The following is a 23,391-nucleotide window of genomic DNA, read 5'->3' as shown; positions in this document are numbered from 1 at the left end:
CCAGTGACCATTTAACTGAATCAAATCAAGCATACACACAGATGTAGATGGCCTTACTGCCATGCCTATAGCAATGACTAAACAAGAGTGCCATGCCGTTGGTGTAGGATAAGTGTTTATCCTATGGTCTAGTTCAGTTTCCGGCACAGCAGCTTGGGAACAGAGGTGTGAGTCATACAAATACACAGAGCACTGGGCCAGGCAGGGCCTGGGGCTACTGGCACAGCAACTGCAGCTTGTCTCCAAATAGCAGAGCCCAAGGGATGATGACCCCAGTACACACTACATCCTTGCCTCATTAGCAGTCACAGAAGAACAGTGGTGTACTGGGCGAGGCATAAAATAAAATGTTTAAGTAAACACTACAATCACAGGGTTTGTTGTTGACAATGGTGACAATTTGTTCAAAAAGCTTAGTTTGAATTTCAGTTCCATGGAGTATTTGTGAACTCCTTTAGATTGTCAGAGCACATGGGATATCTTCCAATTGCTTTTACAAAACAACTTTTTAAATTTCTGATTAAGGTAACGGTTATAAACCTGAAACAGAAAGAGGCAGTGCATTTTTTCATCTTAGAGACTACAACCAGCAATTAACAGTTCACAGGCAGCTTAAACATAAATCTTAAAATTGTATCTCATTAGAGAACGGACACTCGGACATTCCAGCTGCGAGTGCAGTTACACCAATTTAGATCAAGTGACATCTTTGTGTGATGACAGCATCACAAGCGGACAACAAGAGAGGGAAAGAAGCTTTTGTTTCTGGACGCCAACCCTGCTAACCTCGCAGCTGGCAGTGAGGCACAAGAGAAAGACTCACCTCAAACCTCTCTGATCTGCTTCAAAGCAACCCGCATAGCAAACTCAAACAGATATGCAAACTGAATGCCTCTGTAACAAATCAGAGAAATCATTCCCGGCACCGCTGCCATCCTAGAAGACATAATATCCCCCAGAATGGCTGTGTGAGTAAGTGAAGCCTGTATCAAAAGATAAAGAAACCTAATTTCCTCAAACTAATCGTGCAGAGCCGCAGTTTGGACAGAAACAAAGCTGCTAGAGTTTGCAGAAGAGAATGTCAGATGATGTATATTGATAAGCACAATTTATCTTTGGATGGGGTCAGGAAACGGAGACTGAGCGCAAAGATGAAAGCAGATGAAGAAATGCATGCATATCAAATAAAGTATCAAGACTGAATAAGGGGTGGGTGGTAATTGAGGTCATTCAGGTCAATGTGATTAAGAATCAATTTACTAAAGTATAAGCCAGTTATTTTTAAGAGCACTTTCATTCATTATTTCAAGTGGAAATATCGAGTAACTCACAAGCTGAGAGCTCATAACTTAAAGCAACATCTTGCGGATAAATATGTTGACAGGTATTGTGTATTGGTGGTGACTGGAGGCACATGTGAATTGTTTTTACATCAATCAAAATTATTATTATTTTTTTAACCTAAGGAATGACATGGTTTCACTTTGCAAGGTTATTCTCCACAATATCACAAAGCAATAAAGATTCTTACACTTTTATTCTATCTGGACTTTGTTCAGAGGGGATTTTGTGAATCAGAGACCAAAACAAAACTGAGACATGCAAGGTTATCACTGGCCACATTCCCAAGCAAGGTTTTGTAGAGCATATTTGTGGAGCAGGGGTCAGGATGCAAGTCTACTAGGGGTGTGACGAGATCTCGTTCCATGAGATCTCGCGAGATTAAACTCAACAACATTTCTCGTTGCGTCTATCATGAGATTTGTGAGCTATCCGAACTTCCATTTGTGACCTGTTGGAGCAGCAATGCACTTTTGCTACGTCTAGCCTGCCAGAACCTAAAGAAGGAGAAGGAAAAGAAGAAGAAGAGGAGAAGGAGGGGAAGCAGCAAGTAGCCAGAATGACGTCGGAAAACACCGGTATTACCACTTTCACATCGTTTGGCAACATTTTGGGTACCCGTACCCCGTGGCAATTTAGTTTCAATTTGTGGGAGAAGAAGTTTATTAAAAGCTCCTGCTTCCATTATGCATGTAAAGCGTTATAATAAAACATTTCAAAATGCATGTGCAACTCGGTTAAATAAAAGTCTGTTGGTCCTGTCATATATTTTGTCATGGTATTTTGTCATCTCGTCCCGTTCTTGTGAACCCAATATCGTGTCTCGTCACACCTCTAAAGTCTACATGACAATTCAGTTGCACCTCTTCAAAGTGTCCAGCCAAGGAAAGGAAAGTGAAAGTTAATGTTTGCCCTCAAGTCTTGAGGCATCCCAATATCTACTTTTCCATCAACCATATCTACTCTCTATCTTGTCGTTATCACACTTTACCCTCTGCCCTTCTTTCTTTAATTGGAAACCCTCTGATCTCTCTCTCTGTTCTCACTTATCTGCCCAACTTCTTTCTTCTGCTCTGCCCTCTGCTCCCTCCATCATAACGCCATTCCTCTCTTCCATCACTCTGCCTTTCTGCTTGTCCTTATCCGCAAGCACAAACCTTGTCTCATCCATTCCACTCCTCTCCCCTCTGTCAAGCACCCTTCCTCCTCCCCTCCTCTCATCCCCCAACATTCACTCTCGCATTTTCTTCCCTGCAGCCCTGTCGACGAGACGAGACGTCTGTGTGTACCATACACTGATCTTAGTCGACACCTGTTCCACCCACTCCCTCCTCCTCTTTTTCTCTGTCTCCACACACACATACATGTATATACACACATGCAAGCATGTTTATAAGAGGATGAGGGGAAAGTGTGAAGCAAAATGCTCCAGTGAATAATTTAAGTCTCTACAGTGGGGAGCCAAAATGGAGCCTGTCAAGCTGACAGATCCATGGAAAAAGCAGAGACAGGTTGCTCACTACCTGGAATTTGATACTGTGCCTGGAAATGATAGATTTATAAATGAACTCTTATGCTATTACATTTGAACTAGAATAACCTTTCGAATTATAAAATGCTGATCCCATAGCATTCCTCACTGAACTCAAAATGAGTCAATGGGCCTTCAGTGTTGCAGTGCTGGCGAAATTCATTTGACCCCAGCAGAGTTTGAATATTGATCTACTTATTAGTGATACGTTTTGGATATGGAACTCCTCTATGTGCCACTAAACCTATATGGCAGTATGCTCAACTTTAGAGCAATAAGACTTATTGGAAAAAAATCAAAGCAAAGGCAAAGACACTTCAGAACAAAATGTGGGAGGAATCATGAGTGGGTTAAAAAAAAAAAAAAAAAAGAGGCCAGGGCCACTCACAGTTCAATGGCTTTGTTCCACATGATGACGTAGCCTGAGAGCATAAAGGACTCCACGTTGACGATATGGATGTTCCCTCGTTCTGTGCCGATGTACAACCATTTACTCTGGAAGGGCACGTGGCAGAAAGTTATTCTGTGAAGAAAAGGAGAGGACACAAGTGTTGAAAGAGTAGGAAAGGAGGAGGAGAAATCACATAAAAGAAGGGAAATAGAAGGGTGGAGAATGAGGGAATCCTGTTGGAAATCATTTACTGTCCTATTATAACCAGTGTGGAATTGTGCACAACTTTGAGGGGGATTATTTACCATCAACCAGGTCATGATGACAGTGGCAAGCCAAGGAGCTTTTGAGACATTCCATCCGACACCTTTTCTCTAAACCCACAGGAAACATGAGGGCAAAAAGTCACCCATAATTCTTCTGTTTTCATTACCGCACCCATCTCCTCCTTTCATCCATCCATCAGACTTAAGTTTAATGAGAGGTTATAAACCCTTCCCTCCTTAACTGTGGCTATCCATTCATCTTCTCATCCTCTTTTCATCATTTTGGTCTTTCATCCACTCTCCTGTCGAATGATAATGTACAACCTTGGTAATCCGGCTAGCTAAGATTTCAAGGTCGCTCAGCTCCTCTAGTGATCCTTTTAAATCTGCATGTTGGTTTGAGCCATACCTGCGGACTTGAATGGCTCAAGACTAGGTCCTCAAGTGGCAGCAGTCTGGATATCCACTCATGTGTGAAGAGAAAACAGAGTTGCATCCATCTCTCTTTGATCTCACTGTCTTCTTGTCTGGCAATTCCAACAAGGGGGATGCAAGAAGGACTTTCCTCTGCAATCTTGCCAGTTTATCTGGTACTGAGACATGAAGTCACTCAGCACAGAAAGTTGAATGTGAATTTGCTGTGAGATAAATTAATCCATCACAGTAGGTCAATAAATCTAAAACACTGAAACCAGATTAAATTGTATCTTGCTTTCTGAGATCTTAATGACATCTCTAGTGTTATAATAGCATTCATGAAACTTTAATACAATTCTGTTAACTACAAATCCGGTTCAAATTCAGTATAAGTGCAGTGCTTTGCCTGGTTAGGAATAGTTTGACGACTGCAATCTCAGTTAAATAGTGAGTTGAAGCACCAAGACACAAACATATTAGACAAGTTTAGTTGCATATGAATCCGAATCGTTTTTTAAAAATAGAATTTTTTTTCTTACATACACAAACGCAGACTCAGCACAAATCTGTGTAAAGATGATTGAGGAGCATGGACTCCTGGTATTAAAAACATACTTTCACGCTCTGCCCCATTTAGGGGGATCTTTCTGCCAATATATCTCCCCTAAATGCTTGAACACATGAATATATTCATACTTTGAAGAGGCTTCAGGCTTCTTGAGATAAATCTCAGTTCCACTATCCAGCTGTGATCTTCAGCAGTACAGCTCATTCTGATTGAAATATAATGCTTCATCTAGCGTCAGTGTTTGGTTTGTCCTCTCTGGGCTTTTGTCATAATATGACAATGCCACGAGTTGAAGGGCAAGGAGGAGAACTAGTGTTGATCGTGGAAATAAATGGCTTCCTTTGACAATAATAAAAACAACCATCCACACTGATGAAAACATGTATGAAAAAGTACAATACTGTATTACCAGCAATAAATCCCTGTCAATGTTACACACGACAACTTACTGCATATGCTGATATGATGTATCAGGTAACTAAGGTCTATGGTATTTTCATATTCACAAAAGACATGTTTGGCTAAATGTGTTTGAGGAAACCATCTGGATATTTTTGTCAAGGCTAATGCAAGGGCATAATTACCCAAACAGCAAAACAATAAATGCAATAAAAAAAACTAAATCTTCTGACAGTAAAATGTAATATGCTATTAGTATTTCATCAAACGTTGACAGTTCGTTATTAAAAAAGGTACATATGCTGCATGTGCAATAATAACAACATGACGCTTCATGACAACTTGTGGTATCCCTGAATAAGCAGACAATATATGTGATTTAATGTCCTTTTAACAGATGTGTCTGGTCTATGTGTATGCAAGTTGGTGTGTGTATGTGTGTGGTCCATTTGTTTATTTATTCTTGTTCCTGTACTGCATGTCTGTTTGTGTACATTACATTCAGCAGCTGATATACAATCATGTTCATATACATATATACTGTATGTAAAAGTATCAAGTTGCATCAGGTTGGTGTCTGTGTGTGTGTGTGTGTATAAATACAGTACAAGCTAACTGATTAAGTGTTCTGAGAGCCACTGTGTGAGAGAGCCAACTGAGAGGCAGTGTCAGGAGCTTAATTATACAAATTTGCTTGCAATTTGTCAGTGTGTGTGTCCCTTTCACAGTGTGCGTCTGTGTGTGTGCAAATATGCACCCAATTGTTTGTGCATGTACGCGTCTCCTGGTGAAATCTCCAGCTTCAAGTGGTCACGACACACAAAGGCAGCTGCCAGCCTGCAGGCTCAGGGCCAAGCACATTGCCTCAGAAATAACAGACGCCCGCCACACTGCACAGCTCTGAGACTAACTGCACTGTGGGCTAGACGTACGAGAGCACGGTTCACTGCGAATGAATTAAGGAGGGGAGATATTTTTAAAAATCATGTTTTGTAATGCATGGTTTTATGTGATGTTCCTGGCACTCTTACAAAAGATGTTCCCTCCTGTCATTAGAAATAACCAGCATACATAGTCTGATCAGTTTTTCTAAGCAACTTGGACTGGTCTACCCCTGAGCGCTGAATCCCAACTCCTGAATATCGAAATGTGGTAAAACAGGGGTATAATTAGGTGCGTGTAATGAAAGCCTGTCACTGCTGCAGTAAAATAGCAATTTAACACATCATCTGAACGCTTTTTTTTTTTTTTTACATCATTTAAATGTATAATATATTCAAACATATAAAGAGGGAGAATTGTACTGGTATGCACAATGGTAACAGGGGAAAGAATCCAGACAGAATTACAGGACTGCTGTAAATATGTGTGTTAATCATCTTTTTCTTTGTGTAATGTTTGTATGGCCAACGCCTCTCAACACCTAAAAGAATAAAAAAAAATTTAAGTAATTGGGATTGAAGATGTTTTTGCATGTTAATACTTTCTATAGTGTTTGGAATGAGGATATAGAGAAAGATAATGCACACAACTTAAGCAATCTTTAGGCAACAACAGCAGCAAAGCAGTATATCTGCTTCTAGATACCCTTTAGTAGGAATGCATGATGTTGCATTTTTGCTGATAGTTTCAAAACTATTTTTAACCCATTGTAGATGTAGGAACAAATAAAGGATCTAGTCTATTCTGAAGAGGAATTTACATTATTTCTACTCTAATTGCGATGGCCCAAATATACAGTAAATGGAGAAAAGAGGAAAAGCAATTTTAATTAAATCACCCCCGATTCTAGAGAAACTGGGACGAGGCGTGAAATGTAAATAAAAACTGATTGCATTCATTTACAGATCACGTGTATCAACATTTTAATCACAACAAAATATAGAACGCATACAAATGTTTAAATAGAGACATTAAAGTATCTAATGAAAAATGTTAGCTCATTTTGATTTTGACGGCAGCAACGCTCCCACAAATGGTTGGGAGGGGGGCAACAAAAGACTGCTAGAGATAGTGGTGCTGAAGAGAGACAGATGGAGGAACATGTTGCAATTAACTGGGTTTATTGGGTCAGTAAAATGATTGAGTAAAAAAAAAAGAGCATCTTAAAGAGATACAGTCTCTCAGAGGTAAATACGGCGATATGTTCAGAAATAATAATAATAATAAAAAAAACAGGATAATGATTCTTACTGTAAACTTGTAAAGATTATCATTATTGTTCCTTCATCTACTGTACACAGTATTTGTAAAAGATTCTGAGCAAATGGAGACATTCTGTGCACAAGGGACACGGCTGAAAATCAATATTGGATTCAATTCTTCAAGCTCTCAGACGGCACTGCATTAAAAACAGGGATGATTCTGTCATGGAAATCCCTGCATGGGCTCTGGAACACTTTAAAAAATGTGTCGTCTGTGAGGACAGTTCACTACGCCATCCACATATGCAGCATTCAAAGAAGAAGCTATATATAAACATGATCCAGAAAACGGCTGTGGTCTTCTCTGGACCACAGCACATCTGGACAGGTATAATCAATACTGAAAGGTATATACACGTTTTAGAGCAACATATGCTCCTATTCAGGCATCTTTTTTTTTTTTTTTTTAAGGGAAAGCCGAGAATATCACACTTTCAAATCTGCTATGTTTTCGTGAGAATAGCTAATCATTATATTCTGTTGTTTTAAGAGCCCCAACTGGACTCTACTACTTTTTAATTACTGCAAAGTCCCCAACGCATCAACTTCAGCAGATTTATCTGTGCTTCCTCAGAATAGATTTCATGACTGTGTTTTGATAAATCATAGTTTTTGTGAGAAATGAGCATACTTCATCCAACAGCGCCTCGTATGTAAATATAAGTTTATCAATACATGTGGGACAGTGTGTATTGCTGAACTAACAAGTAGCTTGTGTTTATTATAGCTTATTCAGAGATGATTGGTATAGGGATACAGGTCACTCAAGAGGTGACAGCTGTGATTATAGTGATCTGCTACAGCTGCTGCAGATCATATTCTGTTCCTCTGATTAAAAAAAAGCTTGAGTGGTGCAGATTGACTCATGACAGGTCAGGCCCGTGCAGTTTGGAAAAAGCCTCAACCTTTCACATCTTTAATATCTTGTCTCAAGGTTACACAGTTCTGTCGTTGACTGACCAATCTGAGGATTTCTGTATGGGACTTTGGAGTATTCAGAGTGTAAATCACTCTCCAAGACACCAAGCTGGGTTGTAAAAATCTTTGAAATCGTGATCCCACTGTTTTGTTGAAACAATTGAACCATTGAATCGTCTCAGCAAGAGCTTCATTTCGTTTTCACTGAATGAATGCGACACTGTGCGACTCCTTTCTGCCAACACGTGCATTCAGTACCTAGGCTAAAGGCCTGTGTGTGAAACAGCAAGAAGGAAGAAATAAAATAGTGTCTTTGCATCTTATTAACCAGTGTACGTTAAAAAAGTGGTTATATAGTTAAGCTTTAGTTTATGTGGTTATACAGAAATATGTTCTCACTTCTGTTGTAAGTGTACACTTCCCCTCCCCCGCTATTACATCCCATCATATCTCCCTGTTTTGACAGTATAGCATCCCCTTCTGCAGCGCATTCCTGCGAGGCCAGGAGGTGACGAGAGCATCCTACGCCAGAATGACTCGGCAGGATTTCTTTTGCGCTCCCTCCATCTCCACACTCCAACCCACAGACTGACTCAGTGCACTGTGGCTGAGGCCCAGTCTGTCTCAACTCCTCCTCTTCTCCCTTCCCTCCTCTCTCCTAGTGCCTGTGATCTGATGTGAATGGATGCCGACGCTTTCTGTTGCACTGCTTTCACCCATAAACTCAAATTCTGATGTGGGGGAAGGAAGGAGATGAGAAAAACAAGGAGGCGGAATTGAAAGATCTGTTTAGAGTACTGAAATGGGCCCGAAGATGATAGGCGGCCTATGTCTGTGTAGACTCTCAGTCATACAGTTTTTAATAATCCGAAATCCTTATTTAGAAGGCAGCTGAAAATCTTTACTTGGTTCGCTTAAACAAGTTCGGTCATCTACACTTATTGTTTAGGAGTGCAAAAGCAACATTGTTTGGGCTTAATCATTCCCTCCAACAGTGCAAACCACATGTTCAAAGGCACCATTTCTCCCATCGGCAACAAAGTCCCCCTCCACTTTCTTGGCTGCCATAGTGACAACCCCCCATGACTGAGACAACACTAGCAGGGATGATTTGGCAATGATCTCATGGAGCCCATTTCAGCTGTTAATGACTTCTACGAGAGTATTTTGAAATATTCTGCAGGTTGTTAATTAAAGTGGGGCCCCGTGACATGAGGCAGCCCATTCTCACCAGAAATCATGTAGTGTGCACATTTGTCATGTCAATGATGACAAACTTGACTAAAACAATGACAACTTTTCATTAAGCTGGTGTTTTGTGTAGGGCACTGTTGTGTTACATGATGGGAACCATGACCATAGAGAATCAAACTGTGTTGTCTGTGACAATGTACATTTTTGAACATCAAAGCTGAAAAGTGAAAGGACTGTAGAAAAATACAATGCAAGATGCGATTTAAGCTTCCGATCTCTCACTTGACAGTTTAGGTTTAATGCCAGATCTCTCTTTCCCCCAAAAATACCATTTTGTCCTGGCCAGCAGTGACAGCTGTTGGCATCATTACATTGTAAGCACCCCCATCACCACCTCCTGAGAGGGAAAGCATGATCAGTATCGCAGTGGGAAACAAAGTAAACAGAACAGTAACTTTTTGACTGTAGTAAGCATTGTTTAAAAGACAGCTCTTTCCTGTGAACAAACCCCTTTAACATCTACTCAAGTAATAGATAACTTGGGTTGTGACCCAGTTAATTGAAAAACTAAACCAAAAACTGGAATTATCTGCTAAGAAGGGAGTATAAGTATAAGTGTTTAGCATAAAGAAGCAGCTAGTTTAACACTGACTGAAATGCAGATGAAAATCAATACAATAAACACCTAAGTGAAAAAAATCTAAAATCCACAGAGACAGTCTGTGTGGTTAATCACATGCCTAAAGGTATCTGGGAGAAATAAAGAAAATAGTGTGGAATTTAACTGGACTTTTTTTCACTTCTATTCAGCTGTTATTTGGGCAGTCAGGGAGGGGTGACTCTCCTTCTGCCGCTTCTGGAAATGGCTTCATCCTCTAAAAGTCAGGCTTTGAACAAACAGTCCAGGAGGACTAAAATAAAACAAAGCAAAGGTAAAAAGATGGTACAGAGTGACAGCGGGAGACTAAGAATTGAATTTGTTTTACCAATCGGTCTGATTCAACCCTTAAAAATGGTTAACATTATTGTCTTGGCTTCCCTCAAAAAAAAAAAAAAAAAAAAAAAAAAAATCACTTTTAACTGCGGATGACACTTGGAGGAAATATGACCTCATGTTATTTTTTTAACAACTATGTTCCATGAAAAAGTGATGAAACACTTTAAAAATAATAATAATAAAAAAAAAAACAGCATTCAGTGAAAACATCAGAAGTCGGAAAGCCAACACTGACCCTCTGCTGAAGCAATCTGAGGCAGATATTATTTCATGGGATTCATCTTTTCTCATCACTGTGGGGAAAAGTGGATGTTTACATAACAACATTTATGTCAAAGTTCATTTATATTCTCAGGGTCATCCAAGTGAGAATTCCACATACATATTTCAAACAATTTAATAAGCTCGGTAACTGACGTCTGTGGAATAGCAAGTGTCCCGTGTCTGATTTACATACAGGACGCTGCATAGGGCAGCAGACCCCAGTGGGCTACGCATTTCCAATTCATTCCAATACCATTATGCCTTTGGCCTCAGGCATCTTGTCCACTGGTGTCTGTGCCACCAGACAACAATATTAGTGCAGATTGAAGTAATGAACATGGTAGACCATTCACTCTCAAGGGCAGACAGGGAGACGTTAAGGGACAGCCAGAGTTCCAAGAGATGTGTGGGGAGCATTGGGACACTCGACTATATGTTGTATTCCTGCTTCTTCCTCATATCTAAAAAAACAAACAACAGAACAATACGCAAAGCCAGCATAAAGCTCATTAGAGTAAGAAAGACACTTTGCGAATCTGTTTAATAGAAGGGCTGAAATGCAGTGGGTGTCTCACAGAATCCTGATAGCACACGTTGATGCATTAAGAGCTCAGCTGCAAACTCTTAGACAATCGATAGCTAATGAATACTCTTTTTCTATAATGTCATTATTCAAATGCATTAACGTCCATGCATTTATCTATGCCTGCTTACACTTCTCCAGTGTCTTGAGAAGAAAGCCTAACTGCTCAGTATGCAGCTCCAGAGAACTCAGCACAACCAATCTGACAATATATGGCACCCATCAAAGCATCTCCTGAATTTAAGTCTATAGTGTAATCATGATGCAAATGATCCCTGGTTGAAACCCACCAACATCCCAGGCTACACAACTACACAAAATTTCTATACCAATCTACTGTATGCTCAGGCAGCATTTCATAATCACATTCACTCCTGGGATCTGCAGCAGCCCAGCCTGAGTGTGTCTCGTGTCTGTGCAGCATGACATATCCTGTGGGTCTGGTGTTGGTGTTCATTAACTGATGCGCATCAAATGATGCAATGCTCTGCAACATGGCTGGTCTTTGTTGAGCTCAACACATTTAGGATAGCAAACAACATAAAGACTTACAGAACATGATGTTGTTAGTTCATCTATGCTGCATTTCTTCGGTGTAGAGGGGGAAACCAAATACCTTGTGAGAATAGATGGAATGTGAGACAGAAAGCCCTGGAGTGGAATTGCTGCCAGTCTGATATCTAATGCTGAGATCAACTTGTCAGACCGTCTCATGAGGCTTTGTTATTGACATTTTTCCCCTATGCATTACATATTATATATTTGGATGAGGACTGACTGCAGGGAATGAGGAATGGAAAGTGTATTCCTTGAGAATACCTTCTCCAACTTCTCTCAGACATCTCCCTGATAAACTTCCTTTTTCTCGCTGTTGTAGTTGAACTCTCTTTCCTCCTTCCAATCTAAATGTGTCAACTGACTTTGCACTCTTACTCTCTCATGTTGACAACACTTAAGACACAGTAACGGCACTCCTCTCCGACGCTGTGACTCGAGGTCATTGCGTTCAAAATGCTTACTAAATGTCAGAGGCGGTCAAGCGCCTCCACAAGAACACAATCCGCCCTAAAAGCTGCTGCTGGCCACCTGTCCATCAATTCAGCGCTGTCTCAGATCATTGGTTCTGACATTTAACCCGTTCACGGCTTATCGCTGTGGCAAATCGCTGGCGAATGATAGGATTGGTTCTGATGGGTAGTCAGTACGTTTGTGATCAGAGGAGACTGTGGATGCAAACTTCCTTTAGGTGACTTGATTTTGCCCTTGCATCTCCGAACTTAAACTGCATTTAAAGAGAAAGAAGGAAAAAAAGATTTCTTGATTCCGACAGTGGAAGAAATTGAAAGGTTTTGCTACATAAAAAGGGCATTTTGCTTAATTGTCCACCAGAATGCGACTTTAGCTACTGGAATTTTGACAATTTATGATAAACCAGGACAGAAAATGACAAATGAAATTATGACTTTACACACTTCTATAGTCTTGAAAGTCATTTTGTTTCAGTTTACATTGTACTGGTGGCAGATTTTAGGCCTTGTGGATCTTTTGTTCTTCAGTTCATCTGGTTGCCTTTTCATCAACCATTAATAACAGTTAGAGTTAGAGTATCTCCCCACTTCCTTACATTTGAATAGAGTAGTTAATTTGCCATCAAATAGAATAAAATAAGAGACAAGACATACAATTGGGCCAAAGTTGAAAATATTCATGAAGCTTTCCTTTTTTTGTCCCTTTTTTATATATACTATAGCATATTGGGGAAGTACCTATTTTGTTAGACTGTTACTTTTATGATAGATGATAGTGTTCAGCCAGTTGGTTGTGTATTGTGTAGACGGTGTGTAGAAATGTTCACTATGTTCATAAACCTTTGCACCAAAATTCTTTTCACAAACGCTGCAGGGGCTCTGGAGCAGTCCTCAGCACAGAGTCAGTTTGTTTTGTTGTTGTTTTTTGAGTCACTGTCTCTGATGGTGTTGTTCCAAAAGACGGTTGCAAAGAAGATCGCACTCTCCTCTACAGACTTACAGAAAATACTGCGACCTTTGAGTGACCCAAGCTTCGACAAGTAGCAGAGTCCGCTTTCTTCCTTCCTGTAGAAAACCTCAATGTTGCATTTCCATTCTATTCTGTTGTCTACATAAACTCTCAGGTATCTATGGTCCTCCACCTCTTCTAAGAGTTTGGCTTATTCGTACTTCTCCTAAAGGACAGCCGTTTGTTCACATTCAACATGCGATTCTTTTCGAGATGATTGTTCCCACACCATGCCACAGAACAATAACAATATTGCTTTTCAACATTCTTGGCAAATGGCACACTATCTGATACAATCAGAACATACAGTCCTAGATTTGTTCTAAAATTATTTTTGGCCAGCAAAGACTTTTCCTGTAACAGGTCCCATTGAGGTTGAAACCAACAGCTACAAGAATTAGTTGAAGAAACAGAGGTTCTTGGAAACATTTTGAAGAATTTTCTAGGGAAAGTGCCTGTCATTTTCCTAGACAGAAAACTGGAATCATTAGTTTCAAATAATCTAGGCATCTTTTAAACTCCTTAGCCAGACTCGTGGGCATACACAAGCTAATCTTTTCATCTTCACAACACCACACACTTGAATACCAGATCCTAGCTGTCAGAGGTTTAAATGAGACCAGTTCAATCATTTTGGAGTTTGTAATTATGTTTCCTAATGAATTTAAAAAGTGCTACATGTATAAAGGTTTAATCCCTTTTTCTATGTGACTTAACTGTTATTCAATCAAATTAAGAATGACAAAATGTCCATTTGCTGTCGTTAGTTTGAGTGCAATACCTGTACGTTTCAAAGAGGATTAATATGCTTCTCTGATGAGAGGCGCTCTTTATGATGAACGACTAAATCTAACTCTCACAACTTCAAATTTCACACCGCTCATATTGCTTTGTTTGTGTTTATGGTTTGCTTGTTTGACTGGAACAAGCTTCTGGTGTAAACCATGAGCTGTTTGGGAAGGTTCACACCTGTGCCCCAGTGATGGGAAATCCTCAAAGGCAGAGGATGTGACCCGCGTTGAGAGCATTTAGAGACCAACAGGGTGAGAAACAGAGAGAGAAATGTAGAAAGGGAGCGCCAGCCTCTCCGTCACCTCTTTTGCCCTGCGCAGTTTTCCTGGCGGACAAAAACATTTGCCAAATGAAATGCCCTCTGTTTTTTCATACAGTATCAGTGCAGAAACAGAAACAGTTGACACAAGCAGAAAAGTGTGATACGGCCACACTTATGACTCATAATGCACCAGACCATGTGTGAGGGTTTCATTTAGCACATAGAGGAATAACAAAGGAAGAAAAGAAAAAAACAAAAACAAATCGAGGTAAATGCACCAACTGTCTTCTTCAAATGTAGTTTTGTGATTACCTCTCTCTGCTGAACTTGAGTGAGTGAAGGATGGCTGGTCTCTTCTGCCTCAAGTTCCACAGGTGGACAGTGTCATCAGCCAAAGCACTCACCAGCGCTCCCTGTCATGGCACAGGCAATTCAGCATTTGTCATTTAAAAAAATGTACAAAATAAAAAGTATTAAAAAAAAACAACAACAAAACGGACAACTTTATCAAATACATAACCTCGGAGCAACTGAAATTTCCAAAAACATGTCTTCAAATTGCACATTTTCTCTGAAGACGACGTGCATTAGTCACACTGCATTCCCAAACAACGTTCTCCCAGGTAATGATGATGATTCATAAAACGTATAAGAGTGTATGTGTGTGTGTGTAGGAGGCAGTAAAAATCATCTTCATCTCCCTAAGGGGGTTTGTTTTAGCTGCTGAGTCACAGTCATACAGACGCTTACACACATGCACGAGCACACTGCAAACACACACACACACACGATTATGCATGAAATACTGCATTCCTCAAATACGAAGCAAAACGACATCTTGCTTTTTCCCCAAGCGACTTACGTCTGGAGGTATACTTTTGGCATATTTCAAGGTTGTCAATTGCCTCTCTAAAAATGCTTTCACATTTTTCATCTGGCTTGTAGCTTAACATGACATATGGACAGAACAGGCTATTTTTATAAGGCTTGGATGAGATGGGCCTCAATTCCCTGATATTAATTGAAGAATTTAAAAAAAATTATGTGAAATATATAAATCTGAAATTTGCAGTGCCTTGCAAAAGGTTCCACTTTATTCTATTTAATGAAATATGCCAGTACTCTCAGCACAATTCTAGTGTTAGCGCTGTTTAAATGTAACCGGGCTCTTAGTGTCTTCGTTCAGCAACTGACAACTTTAAGCACTTAAATATTAGCAAAGTATTAGCATAAAGTGCTCAAAAGTATAGAGCACTGCTATCCAGTCACATTAATACCAGATCTATCTACATATAGTCTTTTATACTGCCTCACTTCCAACAATATAAAGAAGGAACGATGGATTGCACATCCTACAGGTGAAACGTTTATGCATTTTCTAAGATGAAGCATGTTGTACCAGAGCAGTTTCTCTGTTTTTGGGACCTACCTCATTGATGAGGAACTGTAGCTGGATGACGGCTGCTCCACTCTCATGCTGACAGTAACACTCCACACCTGGACGGCCAAACCTGAGGGATCTGAGTCAAGGATTGTTTAATTCTACAATATTCTATGAAAATAAACTACAGGGTGTTCGACTAAATCTCAGTTTAAAAAAAAACAACACACAGCCAAGTCTCTGCAGTGCTTCAAGTAGTCAGTCGATTTCTTCATTTTTGGAAAACCAGAGAAGTGTTGACTCTGGTCTTATCTCTGTCTGGACAGAAGGCTTTTTGAAAAATCATACTACGACATACAGTTTTACATTGTTGTGTCTCCTGAGGACCCAGAATCATTCAATGCCTTTTTTAAATGTATCAAAAAAATTTTCTGGACAAAACTGAAGTATGAAACTCATGCACAGCTGCACCAGTACATTACATCAATCAAAGCAAGTTGAAAATCCAATTTTCAACTTAAATTCGAACCTCATGTTAGAAATCCAACAGAAGGTCCTTTATCATCCACAGAACATGCCCAGACTGCAACAATTCACTCTCAAGCCAATGCAGACACTCCACTGCACACTTGCATTATTGACTATTATAAAGTTCTCATTTTTGGTCACCCCAAGAAGATTACATCTCCGCTACAACTGCTTTAAAAACTGCTTTAAAACTCTGCAGCATGAGTGTTTACTCTAATCCTATGGACCCTACGGAACCCTCGGGTCTTTTGGAAGAGGCTGTTTAATTATACCAAAGGTAAGGAGTAAAACCAATGGTGAGGAGTCTTTCTTATTATGGCCCACATCTGTAGAGCAACCTTTTTGAGGATCTGAGCACAACAATGAGAGTTAATTTATATTAATTGATCAATTATATAGGTAGGCTCGATGAAATTAATTCAAATGAAAGACAAACAGCATTTTAAGTCATTAAAGTTGATGAATCTGATGCACATGTAATGACTTTAGCTACCTGAATATTTGCTGGTGTGGAAAATGTATTATCCACAGTGACATTTTTATGGTCTACTAACAGAGCTCAAACATATTAATCTCCTCTAACATAGATGGACTGCCACTTTACAAGACCCTTATAGAAATTTCATGTGCTTTTGTTTCACTGTTCTCTCTATAGAATAACTCAATATATACCCTGCAGCCATACACTGTGGGGGTCAGTTTAACTGAGAGAACATTTCCTTTTAACCGATACTGTTCTCAGAATAAATGTGCTTGAGGTCCAGTTATCAAACGCAAAATGTAATGTAGGAAACTCTGAACTACTGATGACTGCAGTTATAAGGAAATACATGTGTTAGAGGTGAGAACTAAATCTACAGAGTCAAAACAAAATAGGCGGACACTGGAAGAACAACTGTGAGGAAACAATTGTGACAAGATTGAGGTGAAGAAAAGAAAAGGGTTGTGATTCTAACAAATGAATCAGCAGAGAAGACGTGGCTTTGTGAGCAGATGAGAAAATAAAAGCAAAGAGATAAAAAGACAAGGAGAGGATACTGCTGAGGTGAGATTGATAACTCTGATAAAAGATGCAGAGCATAAAGAAAAAAAGGCAGAAGGACGGAAGACAGGAAAAGAAAGAAGGAGAGAAAGAGGGGGGGACTGAAAGAGAATAACGAGTTTCCCATTTCGAGGAGAGTGAATTGGTGAGTGTACTGATTACATCCATTCATTTTTCCCCTTGAGCATCAGGACTGAGGTGGGGGGTGGTAATATTTCATGAGAGGGGCTCATAGAGGTGTAGCAACCTGGGGTCGACACTACTGCTCATCATTAGGAGTTAGGGTGGAGGGGCGGTGGATTCCATAAGTGACCAGCAACTGTCAATTGCCTGCAGAGCTATCCAGCTGCCGTGTACTTAGATACATGCAGCCATATATGAATACAGATCTAATTGGTATGATGAAAATGATGAGAGGGGACCTCTCTGGGATCTACAAAAGAAAATTTCTAAAGATGTTAGCTTAATTAACTACAAAATAATGGCATGAGGTTGCTTAAAAATCTCAACAAAATGCCAGTTATCAACTGTGCCACCAGCTGTGCCACCAGCCCTCAGACAGACATCAGTGTAATTTATCAAGCTGTAATGCGTGTAATCATTTGTGAGGTGTGCTGTGACCACCTGCAAAAAATATTCTTCAGGACTTCAGGCTGTCAGGATTTTTATTTTCCTTCCCACTTGGGAATCATGGCTTTGTGTGACCTAAAAAAAAAACAAAAAAAAACATAAAAACTAATTCAAATTCAAATTTAAGCTCCTCAATTTTGTATCAGTGTTGCTATCAATATCAAATTGTTGAATTTCATCAGATGCAAAGACACAAACACACACAAAATTGGATGCTGGCTATTGGCTGCTCTGTTCTCTTAATACTCAGCGTCAGCCACTGGAAAACTAGAAATGAACCAATAATAAAAGGACTGTGAATATTAGACCTGTAGTCACTGAAGTAACCACAGACAGACTGTAGCTGCTTGATGTTTAATCAAGCAGCTGTTTGCTAACAAGTTCAATAATTAAATCAAAGTCTGACAGGCTCGTGGTCCTCAGTATGAGAGAGAGCTTATAATCAGTCTTAAACTGCAGCACACCCACCAGCCCCGGTAAGATATCAAAGGTAAAGCAGCTTCTATGCTTCCTGAAGTCCACTCTTTGACTCTTTAGGTAAATTAAGCTTTGCTTTTCCTCCTTGAAGAGACAATTAAAGGAATAAATCTGTGCAGCAGTGATGGCCTGACTAGAAAAAACATCTCCCAGCTCAAATGGATTTTAGTGAATAAGGCCCCAGGGGAACTGGAACAGACTTGAACTGTGAGACCAGCAGGGTGCCACAGAGTCAGTGACGATCAAACCTTTCCCTGACACAAGTAGACAGCTACTCGAAAAGCTTGAAAATTCTTCTGACTACCAGACACCCCCTCTGAACCACAATATACCATGGACAGCTTGTGATCTGTTACAAGAGATGCTGTCTAAACTTGAAATAAACAGAGTGTATTCCACTTATAAACTAAAGATGTGGGTGGTTTGGGGGAGAATCTGCTGTGCGTCTCCGGGCCTTCAAGTTGAGACAATAGCATATGTGTGAGTCGATGCTAAAGTTATCTGTGAGAGTCCGTAGTTTAAATTAGCATGAAAATCAGCAGGGCATACGGCCAATCTCGCCCTAAATGAGGGCAAGCTTTCCGTCACACCTATTCAACAATGTTTTCAGGTAATGACTCATTTGATATGCGAAGTGTGCAAAATGAATGTTGAGTGCTTCGGGAAAACCATTCTGATGTCAGCCAAGTGTGGGTAAACGAAGACCTAAGCTTATACTCAGTGCATATAAACCATACACTGGAAAAAAAGGATGTGCGTTGCCAGGTGGGAACGAAGAGGTGAACTGTGACTAAAACATATCTATTATCTGTGGAGAGACATTCTTTATATTGCCTGCAGCTTTGCACACAAAAACATGTCGACATGTCTGAGGGCTTAAATTTCCCTGCTGGATTGTGGGTAAAGCATCAATGCAGCATCGTTTGTGTTTCATTAAACTGTAAAGAAGTGCAAGTTTGATAGTCTAATGCTTTCATTAAATTAACAAATGTATGCAACTTTGTAAGTAAGCTATACTCATTAAAGGTGTCCATGGTTTTGAGGTTCTAATCAAAGACACAGCCCCTCTGATACTGTGGAGTCTTCAGCATAACACATATCAACAGCAAACTGTGTAATAAGAGTAAACGAGTATTCATTTTTAAAGTAAAGCTCAGAGATCTTTGAGAGGTTTTTTTCCCCTCCATATTTTTTCCTTTCCACAATGGCAAGAGAAAAACATCAGGAGAGCCACTTTTAGCACAAAAAGCCACCCAAACCATTAATAATATCTTCATACTCATTTCACAGCACCTGTAAAGACACCATTATAGCTAAAGAACAGGCTTATGTTGATATAGAGGTGAACAAGCAGGCATGCATTTCCTTTATCTCATTGAATTTGTTGCACTCCACTCTGATTCACTCCATCTGATTTTTTTCTTTACTGTTTGAGCATATCGTGCTGAATAGTCCAGCATATGACACTGCAGTATGTGTGTGGTTACAAATGCTCATATTGACTAGATAATGGGGATTTTAAAACATGACAACCCATTCAACTCAGTGAGTGATGGTGATACTGGCTTGTCTACAGATTCTACAGCTGAGGCTGGCGATGCTGTTTGGATTAAAGATGCAGGGACAGAGGGTCAAATGGATAGGTCTGGGTCAGAAAGTCTGGGCATTCAAAGCTTGCAGCTTCTTACAGTGGAATATATTAATACATAAAAAGTCCTCTAACTGTAACAGAAAGGCAAAAAGTTCAACAAACACCCAATCAGTGTGACTGTGTGACGACAGGACCTTGATGTCGTCTCCACTTGACTTAGTATGCCGGCCATCCTCTAGGATTAACCCATGATTCAACGCGACTTTCAAGGTCAGAAAGGAAGGGTGATAAGAGAGAAGGAACTAGGGCCTAAATAAAAAAACATAACGGTACTTTTGAATTCCTGACTGTCGGTAAACTGTACTGTGATCTTATGCACTTGCCTCTTCTGGCTAAGATATTGCAAATAAAGCAGTGCCATGTAGCCTTTTGTACGCTCTGCTCTGTATGCAGCCCAATATTTGCTTGAGATTTTACAGCAAACTTAGACACTTACAAAAAGAATGAAAAGGCTGTTGCACTGACAAACTTAAAGCAGAATATTAAAGGTAGAAATCTGCTAGCCAGCCTGCAAAGAGCCTGAAACTGAATTAAATGTAATACCGTCCATCACATTCCAAATAACGGCTGCCACCATATAAGAACAGAGTTCAAGTGAATCCAGCTCACAAGACACAAACAGACTTAAAGGATCACCTTGGCCATCTGTTTTCTCATAAGTGATGGCGTCTAAATATAAAATCAAAGAGCAACGTCATCTTAACCCAATAACACCTGATGCTACATACGAGTCTATGTGCATATGTAGAAGGTGTCTTAAATCTTAACAGGTTGTCAGCATCGCTGATGCTTTGGCAACGATGTTGTTTCCTTTTATAGGAGGCAAGTTCAATCATATGATTCTGTGTCTGTTTGAAAAAAAAAAAAAGTATGTTTTTATAGCTCAACTATGCAACTTTCACAATAAGCTTCACCATAAAAACAGCACATTGTTATTTCTGTAGATTGTCTATTTATCACCAAAGGATTGTAACAGTAACTCAATAAGGAAGAAAAAAACATGACATGTTGTACTCCTACATCTTGGAAGTGAGAGGGACCAGTGCCATTTGTGGTAAAAGTTCAACTGCAGCCTTGAACTTTCTGTCTTTATCCATTTTTTTAACTTTATCCATGTTCATCAATGGAAGGATACCGTCATGTCTGCACAGATCGTTACTGAACATATGTACAGCAGTGCAAGATGGGTGTTGGTCGAGATGCTATGGATCCAACAACAGTAACTCAATGTGACTTAATTGAATGCTCTGTCCTAATGTTGCCTGGCAACCAAATCTTTCAGGGCCTCGACAAGAGAGAGAGAGGAAAGGATTTAAGGTAGTACTTTTTAAACTGCTGCTTTTTGAAAACACACAGAAAAAAAAAGCAAAAAGAAATTTTCCCTGGTGCTAGTTTCTTGATTTCCTTTTCTTAATTTTTTTTTGCATGTCTTTAATAACAGTAAACGGAATATACGGTTACCAGGCTACTGAACAAAAAGATATATACATATAAAATAAAAATAAAGAATTTTTCAGTTCATTCGCAATTATTCATTAATAGGAGATGTAGAAATGTACAGCTTCCAGCAATAAAATGACAGATCAACGAAATCATTTATCAATGCTTTGCCCATTTATATGAATTTATCATACAGGGCATAGGATTAGTTGATCTGGTTGTTGCTCAAAAATAATAGTCACCAGAGACACACCACTCCATCCTAAAACTAACACTCTGTCTGTGATATTCAGATGAAAGCCACTTGTGCGGCTCTCAATATCCGATGGTAATTCAGTCTTTATCCAGGACATGAAAGCTTTTACTTAAACCTGCGGCACTATGTGGTTGTTTAAACATACAGTGTCAAAAAAGCCTTTTCTATGAGCACTTGTTTCCTCTGGCAGTGTGTTTTTGACTAGATTTCACACCAGGGTGGAAAATAACATAATTTCGATTTCTGTGGGTTGTTGCACCACTATACTACAACATTTACTAAATATTTTAGAGGATTATGAGAGGAAATTACAGGAATTTACAATTCCTACAATCATGTTTTTTTTAAATGGTCCATGGACCAAACTGTAGGTGCATTATGTACATTTAATTACCAGAATGTGCTATTATTTCCTAAAGGGACTGTTTCTACATTATTGATCATAGAAGTGTAGACCAAAAGATTATTACATACATTACAAATCTAAACCACATTTAAAAGGTCCTTTTGAAATAAATGGGATCAGATTGGATTTCTACTGATGACTTTCAGTCTGAATTTTTGTAGTTGAACTGGTAGACCCATGGACCCCATATGAGGATTTCTTTTTTCTTTAAAAGTAATTCCTATAAAAAGACGAGCTTAGGTTTTAAACTTATCAGGTTCCTAGTCAGCTTTGTCAATTCTTTCCAGCATTGTTACAAACGTGATCCAAAGTTACTCTGAAGTGCATCAGCTTGATCCACATGGGGCAGGTCTTGTAGGAGATACATCACAGTTGCTGACAAGAGAAGTCCTCATTCCTTCTGAACCGTGGTCTCCATCTCAACCCACATCCCTCTTCCCGCACTGCACCAACTCAAAAAGTTGACAGACTGACCACAGGCAGCGATAGCAGCAAGACAAAATCACAGGAAGAGAGAGAGCAAAAGCAGAAAGTGGGTCAGCTCCACGTCTTGTCAAGACCAATACAATTTTTCCGAAGCTTTCTGGAAGTCAAAGTTGACTGATAATTCACTTTCATACTGCTCTTCTTATATCTATTTCTGTCAAAGCCACAGGCAACATTTTTGACAAATAAAGGTGAGTCACCGGGCTTCTGGCAAAGTAAAGTGACGATTTTATGAAACCACGGCATCCAGGAATAGCACTGATAAGAGTAACAGGAAAGGGATGAGCCTGTGTGGTACACGAATGAAGGAACAGCTCGCTGCTTGGCTGCTTACCACATACATGTCATTCCCATGTATACTTATGTGTTTGTGAGAGGAATAAATAGGATGTGGGGGTTTGCTGAAGAACAGAAAATTGCAGAGGGGCAAAGAGAAGATATTAGAGAGAAAGAATCATTTTCTAATATGAACACAAGGGAAGAAAACAACCTGAAAAAAGAGAAGACAGAAATATATGTGGATGGGGTGAGTACTATAAACCAAAAGCAATATCACAGGCAAAAATAAGCTGAAAAGGAAAAAAAAAGGAGCTTAGCGGAAGATGCAGGAGAAAAGGAACAGAAGAGAGGCGTTGAAAGGAGGCACCAGAAAGAGCAAGCCTGGGAGCAGCGAGTTGCTATGACGTTGGGCATGAAGTGACGTCAAAGCCAGCCACTCATACATCACCCTGCCAGGGAGTGGGCGGGGCCACATATCAGAGCATGCTGTGCACAGACACAGGGATGAGGAAGTGGAAGTTGGGAGGGAGGGAGGTGGGGAGGGGTGTGAACTCAAAAAACAGTGCAAATGTTTTGCAAAAATTAGTGTGACTAAAAATGAGAAGGATAGGAGGAAGGCAAACCTTTTAGCGAACTAAACCATGAAAAAAA

General features: G+C 39.7%; 2 protein-coding genes across 4 annotated transcripts in view; one reads left to right on the top strand and one right to left on the bottom strand.

The window, feature by feature from the left end:
* The window catches only part of stxbp5a (syntaxin binding protein 5a (tomosyn)), a 95,296-nt gene that overhangs the window by 43,998 nt on the left and 27,907 nt on the right, over positions 1–23,391 (bottom strand). For all 3 annotated transcript variants that reach the window (XM_072361739.1, XM_072361740.1, XM_072361741.1), the window contains exons 3-5: positions 15,594–15,675; positions 14,477–14,577; positions 3,261–3,395 (exon numbers count right to left, since the gene is read on the bottom strand). In XM_072361739.1, coding sequence (XP_072217840.1) covers positions 3,261–3,395; positions 14,477–14,577; positions 15,594–15,675 — 318 coding nt within the window. The remainder of the gene's footprint in view (positions 1–3,260; positions 3,396–14,476; positions 14,578–15,593; positions 15,676–23,391) is intronic.
* Positions 19,213–23,391, top strand: part of LOC140266677 (F-box only protein 30-like) — a 146,611-nt gene continuing 142,432 nt past the window's right edge. The window contains exon 1 of the mRNA XM_072361743.1: positions 19,213–19,224. The gene's annotated coding sequence lies outside the window, so the exon portion shown is untranslated. The remainder of the gene's footprint in view (positions 19,225–23,391) is intronic.

The sequence above is a fragment of the Leuresthes tenuis genome, unplaced genomic scaffold (genome assembly GCF_036924035.1).
Source record: "Leuresthes tenuis unplaced genomic scaffold, fLeuTen1.0.hap1 SCAF_13, whole genome shotgun sequence".
Classification (NCBI taxonomy): domain Eukaryota; kingdom Metazoa; phylum Chordata; class Actinopteri; order Atheriniformes; family Atherinopsidae; genus Leuresthes; species Leuresthes tenuis.
Note: the sequence above shows the minus strand (reverse complement) of the source record. Positions and strands in the feature narration are given on the sequence as shown.